At 45.3% G+C, this 9,728-nt stretch overlaps 1 protein-coding gene and 1 pseudogene across 1 annotated transcript; both read left to right on the forward strand.

Annotated features, from left to right (window-relative positions):
- Positions 1–815: 815 nt before the first annotated feature.
- On the forward strand, positions 816–8,359 carry LOC110544235 (acylcarnitine hydrolase-like; annotated as a pseudogene).
- LOC110544234 (large ribosomal subunit protein eL32-like) lies at positions 5,708–6,157 on the forward strand. Its single transcript, XM_060392121.1, has one exon. The coding sequence runs from the start codon at positions 5,744–5,746 to the stop codon at positions 6,149–6,151; it is 408 nt and encodes a 135-aa protein (XP_060248104.1). The 5' UTR covers positions 5,708–5,743; the 3' UTR covers positions 6,152–6,157.
- Positions 8,360–9,728: the final 1,369 nt, after the last annotated feature.

Here is a 9,728-nt window from a genome sequence, read left to right on the forward strand (position 1 = left end):
GGAAAGTGGCAAAGAAAACTCCATGCCAAGTCCCCACTAACCTTCTTTCCTTCCTAGCTGGTGTTGGAGATTGGAAGGGAGGTAGAAGCATGTAAGACCCTAAATAAAGTAGGTTTGTTAAGAATATGCATCTAGCTCAACACAAAATAAATGCAAACAATTAAGAGTATTTGTTACATGAACGAATCACCGTGAAGTTGATCTTGGCAAGAGCTGGCCAGTACAGGAGACGCATCATGCTGGTGGAGTGGATACGGGATGTGGACTTTAAGCACCAGAATTTCAGTGTGTTCTGTTGGAACAAATGTGACCTAACGGGGCAAGGAGTCCATGCAGATCCTAAGATAATTGTAGGGACCAGGGACTCTGGAAGTTGGCTCAGTAAACCGAGTCTTCAAAGCACAGCGAAGCCTTGAGAATGAAGGTCACACTCAGAGCTCCTGCATGAGCCTGTCTCTCCTGAGTGAGCTTTAGTGTGACCTAGAAGGCCTCTGGTTCCTTCTGTTAGAGCTTTCTGCCCTGGTGTGGGGCGGTGTTCCTTGTATCACAGAAGAGCTTCAGAATCCATGCTGTGCCTTTCCAGGAGGCCAAAGGGGCAGAAGAAACAGCAAAGGTGACTTGTCCCTGCCTCCTGGCCACTGGCTCTGGTCACTTCTGGCTAATAAGTTCTTCTAAAATGAGAACTTTGACCCATCACACCGTGTTGCTCCCCAATATCCCTTTGGTGTAATTTCCTGCCTGGGGAAGGCTCACAGGCTCTTCCTGTTTGTGAACCATGGTTGTCCTAGCAGCACAGACTCAGGTGGGAGCTGATTATGCCCCTGAACCAGCTGCACAGCTGGCTGAATGCTGTGTTCCTTGGGCTCCTGCTTCTCCTCCATGTGCATGGTGAGGCTCCCTAAACAGGCAATGGGCACTGACTGCAGCCAGAGCTGATAGAATCCTGAATGTCCTCAGAGGCTGGGCTTGTGGGATGGAAGGCATGGGGGAGGGTCTGAAGGAAATAATATACTAGAAATTCTTAACTATACATCATGATCATTGGAAACCCCAGTAGTCTTAGAAACCCCAACCCATCAGGTTTTTGTAGTTGCTACCTACTAACTGTAAATTTGCTATTTTGTGGTGTCCCAGTTCCTAAGTTTAGCAGAAATATGTGGTTTCCAATGGTCCACGACCCACAGGTTGAGGACTGCTGCAATAGATGAAATGGGAAACAGTGGGCCTACATTTCCACAAATGTTTTAAGCCCACTAGTACACAGAAGGTCAGAGTCATCTACACTCACTCCATTCTGTGGAGACTGTTTAGTGTAAGGAGTTCTGGAAAGAACAATAAACAATTCAAGAAAAAGCGGGAAGGTATTTTCTTTTCCTCGGTGTATGGATATGATTGTAGCTACTACTGTCCTTTGGAAAAGAATTTCCATAATCACAAATTCTTGTGATCAAATGGCTCTAGGTGTCCGGCCTCTTTCGCCAGAGTAATGCTTTGATACTCTTGAAAGGGGCAACAGGAAAGCTTCCTGGCCTTGATGGATAGGGAAGCTCCCACATTCATACCACACAGCTGAACTCTGGGTTACTGGGTCCCCTTCTCCTGTGCTCTGGTAACAGTGTGAAAGAAGTTTCAACCATGTGGCAGATGGTTACAGAAAACTAACCCTGATGACATCTCTCTAGCAGGTCAGGACTCATCAGAGTCCATCCCCACCAGAAACACACACTCAGGCCAATTCCAAGGCAGCATCGACTATGTGAAGGATACCAATGTTGGTGTCCACACCTTCCTGTGAATTCCTTTTGCTAAGCCACCTGTAGGACCCTGTGCTTTGCACCTCCTGAGGCCCCTGAACCATGGAGTGATGTGAGAGATGGGACCTCACATCCAGCCATGTACATTCTAGGCCCAGAGTGTTTCAGTCACTGGAGTGAGAATGTGCTTGCTCTGAGCTATGGGCCACTCTGAAGTGTTTCTCCATCTCAGCTACACAGAAGTTTTTTTCTCCTTGTGGGTGAGTGCCCCATGCATTTTTCTAATGATATGTTAAGGCTGAGTAGCACAAGTGTGTCAGGCTCCTGGGTCAGAGCTTGGCACTCATAAGGACTTAGGTGTAGGTACTATGGAGAGGAACAAAGATAAAATTCTTCACATATTCAAATTAAGCCTGGTGGTCTCTGCCACAATTGGAGAGATTTCTAGGCCTGAGATAATGTGACCTATTAGGCAGCAAGTACACCTGTATCCAGGAGAATTCACTTCAGATCCCTGAGGAGTTCAGCACTGATGAATACTGGCTAAGCCACAATCACAATCACTGTGATAACCTACAGGGCCAAGTGCCATTGACCAGGAAATCTAAGAAATTAGTCTCCACCCCAACTTTCATGGAGCCTTTGGCCTTTACCTTGGTTGGAAGGGATTTAGAGCAGGAATATGTTTTAATAGGGCATTGTGAGGAGGAGCAGCTGAAAGTGGCTGAGGAAAAAGAATTTTAGACTCATACTTGATTTTTCATCACCATACATCTCTTGGTATTTCTGTCTGCTATTTTCCATCAGGTGTTTACAAAATCTTGATATAATGAATCCAGTGTGCTGGAAGGAGAGGAAACTGAACCTCCTTTCCAAGTCTGAGGACTGCCTGTATGTCAACATCTATGCATCAGCTCATGCCCATGAGGGCTCTAATCTGCCTGTGAGCGTCAGGCAAACGTCAGCAAGGGGAGAGGGCACTTTTTCAAGAGGTTTAGAAGAAAGGGATGAAAAGCAACCTGAGCCCCACTGCAGGGTGGACTCTGAGGAAAAGTCTTACCTCACTTAGGGCACAGAAGGCCTTTTCAGCCACACTATGCCGTTGAAACCTGGGAATGGGGCAGAGCACTGGAGCATTGAGCAAGGTCTCCAGCTCTTTGATAAAACCAGGATTCATTCTCCAACTTGTGCTCTGCAGAACCACTTAGGTGTTCAAGATCTCAACACTGAGGTCACCCAAATTACTATCTTCAGATTATCTGTTGTGCCAATAAGAGTTGATGACCCTTTCCATTTTTAATCCAGAGAGATATCATTGTTCCATTGTGAAGAACCTGAGTAATGATGATACTAGTTGATACATACAGCCATTAACTCAAATGGAGACACATGGTGGTGATGGGGACTAGAATTTCACTGATGAGACATCTTGAGGTCCCTGGTTGTGGCCAAGCCCCTGAAGTCCTGAGGTTTTTTATGCATTTCTGGGGCTGCACAGATGTGTACAGCAGTTGATATTCTAATAAGTAGACCAATAGAGCTTGGAATGTCTAGGAGTTTTCTTGCATTTCTCTTGACTTCTCCAGGTTATTGTGTGGATCCATGGTTGTGCACTGGTTATGGTCATGGCTTCCATGTATGATGGATCCACACTGGCATCTACTGAGGATGTGGTGGTGTCACTATGCAGTACTACTTGGGTGTCCTGGGCTTCTTCAGGTGAGCCTACAGCTGGACCGTAATGGCTGAGCAGATCCTAGACAGCCTTTTGATCCCTGTCCCTTCCACTTTTCAGCAGTGGTGAACAGCATTCCAAAGGCAACTGGGGATACCTGGACCAGGTGGCTGTCCTGTGCTGGGTCCAGAAGAACATTGCCAACTTAGGAGGCAACCCTGAGCAGGTCAGTATATTAGGCAAGTCAGCAGGTGGCAAAGGTGTATCTTTCCATGTTGTGTCCCCATGTAACAAGGACTCTTCCACAGAGCCATCATGGAGACTGGTGTGGCCCTGCATTCTTACTGTGTCTCTGACAGCTCTGAGATGGTCTCCATTCTAAGTGCCCTCAACCTTCATAGCCCTAGTCTGATGCCTCAGCGTTTATATGCTGGTTCTCTGGTATTCTGTTCTGTGGGTAAAACAAAGACCAAGGGAAATAACTTCTTTCCAATAATTACTGAGAATCTCAAAGTTTATCATACACTTACATCTGCTTCATACTTGGTGAGTATGTTATCTGCCCAGCAAACTGCTCTTTGCAGCAAACCTAGTATTGGTACGTATTGGGAGCTTGTTCTTTGGCTTTAAAAAACTGTTTGGAATGAAAGCCTGAGGACTTAAGTTCAAATCCCCAGAACCCATAAACCACTGTAGATAGGAGCATGTATCTGTAATTACAATGTTCCTCTGGTCAGGTGGAGACAGAAACCAGAGAATTCTTGTATTTTGTCAGACTGGCTCATCTAGTGTAGGCAGCAGCAAAATAATAGACACCCTGTCAAATAAGGGGGCCATTGAAGACTGAGACTTTGTCCTCTAACTTTCACATAGAAACCTTATCACACTTACTGTTTTCCTTATACAGAAATAGAGCAAGATGGGTGGAGGAAACAAAAATGCCCTGAACAGTATGAACAAATATACAGGTAGAAAGGATACCGCCTGCTGGCTATCACCTTTGAGCGAGCACTAGGAGAATGGGAACAAACAATTTATACTTATTCCAATCCAGACAGCACACTGTAGAGTGTGAGAATTAGATACAATAGAATCGACTTGGAATTGGCCACTCTTGCCCCTGCTTATTCCCTTTACAGACAGTGGCCAGCCTATCTGGATATGAGGCCACAGACTTAGAGGGACTGGTGTGCTGTCTGAGAGGCAAGAGTGAAGCAGAGATCCTGGTCATTAACAAGGTGGGAGAGTTGAGTGTCTGGAAGAACCTGGTCTGTAGGATGTGGGATTCTGAACCAAATACCTCATCTTTCTGACTTTGTGTTCTCTCAGTTCTGTGTGCAAAATGAACATCAAGATAGGCTAACCTAAGTTTAGATTCTCCTCCAGAGGGAGCGGAGCTCCTTGAAACTAGTGAGAAATGACAAAATTGTGAAGTAACTCAGTGGACATCAGGGTATTTGTTTGATTAAACTTCAGCATTGATGTTTAATGTCCCACCGTCCTTCAAGATGATCCCTGCTGTGGTGGATGGAGTGTTCCTACCCAGGCATCCCCAAGAGTTGTTGGCTTCTGTGGATTCTCACCCTGTCCCCAGCATCATTGGTGTCAACAATAATGAGTATGGTTGGAACTTTCCCATGGTGAGACACAGTTCCAATCCTCTAGGCTCCTGAATACCCATATGCTAAGCAGAATGAACTGAATACATCTTTATTCTAAGTCCATCTGATCCCACACTTAACACTGTCTTCTGTCTCTCAGATCATGGGCTCTGCTCAGACAATAAAGGAAATAACCAGAGAGGACCTGCATTCTGTTCTGAATAATACAGCAGCACAAAGGTGAGATACCGTTGGTCCTGTCCAAATAGAGGGGTCCCACATATATTCTTCCCAGACAGCACCCTATTTATAAAACTCAGTATATATGTGTGATTCTGTGTTCAGTCTACTCAGAGCATGAACCTTTTAACCTGTACCCAATATCATCACAGGTTCCATTCTCCCAATACCAAAGGCTATTGCTTACCTAACCTAGAATATGCCTAATCTCATCCTTCCTGGTTTCCTTAGTATAGATGCTGCCTCCTGAGTGTAATGACCTGCTAATGGAAGAGTACATGGGGCACACTGAGGACCCCCAAGACCATTCAAATACAGTTCAGAGAGATAATGGGAGACTTCCTGTATGTGATCCCTGTGCTTCAAATAGCACATTTTCAGCATGAGTAGATCTGTCACAGGGCTTAGAAAAGCATCTCACGCTTCTTCCTCGGCGCTACCTACGAGGTGGCTGCCATCTCTTTTGAGACAACATGGCTGCCCTCCGGCCTCTGGTGAAGCCCAAGATTGTCAAAAAGAGGACCAAGGAGTTCATCAGGCACCAGTCAGACCGATATGTAAAAATTAAACGAAACTGTCGGAAACCCAGAGGTGGTGACAACAGGGTTCAGAGAAGATTCAAGGGCCAGACACTGATGCCCAACATTGGTTATGGGAGCAACAAGAAAACTAATCACATGTGGCCTAGCGGCTTCCAGAAGTTTCTGGGCCACAATGTCAAAGAGCTGGAAGTGCTGCTGATGTGCAACAAGTCTTACTGTGCTGAGATTGCTCACAATGTGTCCTCCAAGAACCGGAAAGCCATCGTAGAAAGAGCAGCACAGCTGGCCCTCAGAGTGACCAATCCCAACGCCAGGCTGCGCAAGGAAGAGAATGAGTAGATGGCTTGTGTCGTGTTTTATTTGTGTTTAAAATAAAACTGCGAGAGAAAGAAAGAAAGAAAGAAAGAAAAAGAAAGAAAGAAAGAAAGAAAGAAAGAAAGAAAGAAAGAAAGAGAAAAGCATCTCACAGATGTGGGTCACAGGTGAGCACTGTGGAGCACTGGTCTCCAGGTCTCCTCGTGTCTAGTCTAAGAGAGTGACACTTTTAAAATTGTGAGTACATTTTTCAGTTTCTCTGTTAACCAGGCTATCACCCAAATAATTGATATTCTCTTAAATTATTTGTTATCAAGCTTACAACACAATCCTGAGCAGCTTTAATCTGTTCTTAACAGTGTCTAAGCTAGTCTGGCTTCCTCCCACTGTAAATCCCAGAGATACTTGCACCTTAAGGCTTTACGTCAGCTGTTCTCTCCTCCTAGAGTCTCCTGGACATCTGTTCTTGGCTGAGTCCCCTGCTTCCTCCTCTAACTCCACCTCTTGGGGGAAGAAAGTCAAGCCCTTTTCTCTCCCCTGCTCAGTAATTGGTTGTAATCTGCTTTATTTGCATAGCAGGGAACAATTGGGGAGAAAAGTTTATACAACACTGAGACATAAGTATCTCAGAGAAAAGATTGCAACCAGCTATGGGGAGATACTGAAATAAACATTTGAATTACAGAATAACCTTATGCCTTTGATGAGAGCTAGATACAGAGGAGAAAAAGGGTTGCTGATACTCTACTGACTTAACAAAACCACTCATCTGGCAAGGCCATGGGCACTGTTTAGCCAAGGGTTTTTCCATAGTTAGTGCTCCAACCTGGAGCTCCATCTCCAATTTAACATTTATAATTCCAGGTAACTTTATATCAAGGTATCTTTTCATAAAATATATATCAGAAACACTTCAGGTGAGGGGCAACTACATCACTCTCTGTCCCCACTTGCAGGTTGCCATGCCTCTGTCTACATCTATGAATTCCAACCTCAATCCAGCTTCCTCAAGGATACCAGGCCATCCTTGTGAAGGCTGACCATGGGGATGAGTTTAATTTGTCTTTTTGTCTTTCCTCTTTGGCAGGAAACGTGAGTCTTCCTTATTTTTCGTGAGCTTAATGAAGTCCCAGATGACTCTCTGGGGGCCTCCTGCACTCTCAGTCCATTTGGAAAAAAAAATGCTGTGTTCTGGGAGATGAAATCAAATGTCATACCATATTGTAGCCCCAAATGATAGGCTACAGTTTACAATCAGTGCCCTTCCTAGTCTAGCCTGTGATGGAGGACCTGAAAGCACACTGGAGCAGTAATTCAGTAAGAGGCTTGCATGGCTTGCATGGATCTTGAATTCTCTATATAATGAAGAAGGGAGGCAACGAAGCCAATAGTGTGGGGTCAGACAACAGCTGGGATGGTGAGTGTGAAGAGTGAGTTGCCAGAGGCGTGAGGTGGCATATACTTGGACTTTGTCTTCAGTTAACCTCACTGAGGAGGAGGAGCTGTTGAACAGGAGGATGATGAAGTAATGGGCCAACTTTGCAAGACATGGGTGAGAATACACCCTCCCATAATCATACTCATGTGGGTTCCCATCCAGGCCTCCCTTTTGGATAGTTGCCTTCTACCATGCATAGATATTCCATTGCGTAATAGTCTTTTCTCTACAATAGCACATTTCTCCAGATATTTTGTAGGTGTCAGATACTGGTCATCTCACAGTGCCATGGCTTGTGGGTTATAGTGCTATGTTACTGTTCTTTAGATCATTCCTCTTCTAGGAAGACATAAAATAGGACAGGTAGTCTTTTCTCATATGAAGCAGAAACCAGTGAGTAACACTAGTATCTGCATGTTGGAAGGATACCTGTCCTATCAGCTCCCTTAACCACAGACCTAATTGTTCTACCCTGACTCAAATTAGGAGATCAGGCTTTGGATCAGAGTGACCTCACCCTTTAATACTGGGTGCTATATCTACAGAAACCCCAACAGTGAGTGTCTACCCTACTGGCCGTGATGGACCATGATGAGCAGTACCTACAGCTAGACATCAGACCTATTGTGGGCAGAGCCTGAAGGCCAGAAGGCTGCAGTTCTGGACCAAGACTGCCCCAGAAGATCCAGGAGCTAAGAGAGGCACAGAACAAGCACCAGAGCTGTAGTGTCCTGTGTCAGGAAAGGTTTGTGGGGCTGAAGGCAGGTGGGGGCTATTCTAAGGTTACAAAGTAATTTTAATTCTTTTTATTTGTTCCAACACTCACACAAGCATTTCTCACCTCAGCGCTTGCTCTTTCAAATGTGTATGAGAAACCCTTTGTGCATAAGTCCTTATCGCCCTGAACTCATGGTCTCACTTTCTTGGTTTCCTGGGTGGATGGATTATATGTATGGGCCACCCACCCAGGCCTGGGTTTTAACATACTGTATGAATATTCTCAGACATGATTTCATGTGATCGCATGTATTCAATTTTGCATTTACAACCTAGAGCAGAATTTCTAAGCCATGAGACACACGTGTTAAACATTTAAAGAAGTTATAAGGCTAGGGATGTAGTAGTTGTAGAGTGCTTGCCCTGTAGGTACCAAGACCTGGGCACAACAAAAAGTAAAATAAAGCCAGATCAGATGACATAGGCTTGCAATCCTAGCTACTCAGAAAGCTGAGGCCAGAGAGCACAAGTTAAGACCTGCTTGAGCTCTAAAGCAAGCTCTAGGTAAAAGTGGAAATTTTAGTTATGGTATGTCTTTACATAAAAAGGACAAAAGGACAACTCTGCAAGCAAAGCAGAGTATTCTTAATAGTTTCAGGTTGCCTTTCTCCCATTGGGTGAGTCTCAGGTTAGGCCAGGCTGTGGTTGGACATCCTTTCAACCTCTGCTCTAACTTTATCCCTGCACATCTTATAGTCCCGGTAAATTTTTGGTCAAAGTTTTTGTGGGTGGTTTGGTGATCCCCTCCCTCCACTAGAAGTCCTTTCTGGCTAGAAGGTAGCCTCTTCAGTGTCTAGGATCCCCGCTGCGAGCTGGAGCCAGCCCATATCCTCTCCGAAGCCTGCCCTGTTGTAGGTTTCCAGTTTGTCTCAGCCATGCCACCAGCCTTGGTTTCTCTTCTCTCTCCAAGCCCTCTGACCTCTCATCCACCGTCTCGAGCCCACTGATCGAAACAGATGATGAGACTCACAGCCAAATATTAGACAGAGCATGGGGAGCCTTGTGGAAACGTGGGGGGAAGGTTTGAAGGAGCTGGAGGGGAAAGAACTCCACAAGAAGACCAACAGAGTCAACTAACCAGGGCCCAGGGGAGCATACAGAAAATGAAGCATAAATCAAGGACCATGCATTGACTAGACCTAGACCCTCTACACTTGTGTAACTTATGGGCAGCTGAGTCCTCATATGCATTTCCTACTAAGGGGAGCAGGGGCTGTCTCTGACATGGGCTCTGTTTACTGCTTTTCGATAACTTCCTTCTGGAGGGACTGCCTTGTTTGGCCTCAGTGGAAAAGAGGACTGCCTTGTCCGGTCTCAGTGGAAGAAGATGCATTCAGTAATGATGTGACTTCATGTAGCAGGGTGTATTTTGTGGACTCCCTTTTC

Source organism: Meriones unguiculatus, chromosome 10 (genome assembly GCF_030254825.1).
Source record: "Meriones unguiculatus strain TT.TT164.6M chromosome 10, Bangor_MerUng_6.1, whole genome shotgun sequence".
In the NCBI taxonomy this organism is placed as follows: Eukaryota; Metazoa; Chordata; class Mammalia; order Rodentia; family Muridae; genus Meriones; species Meriones unguiculatus.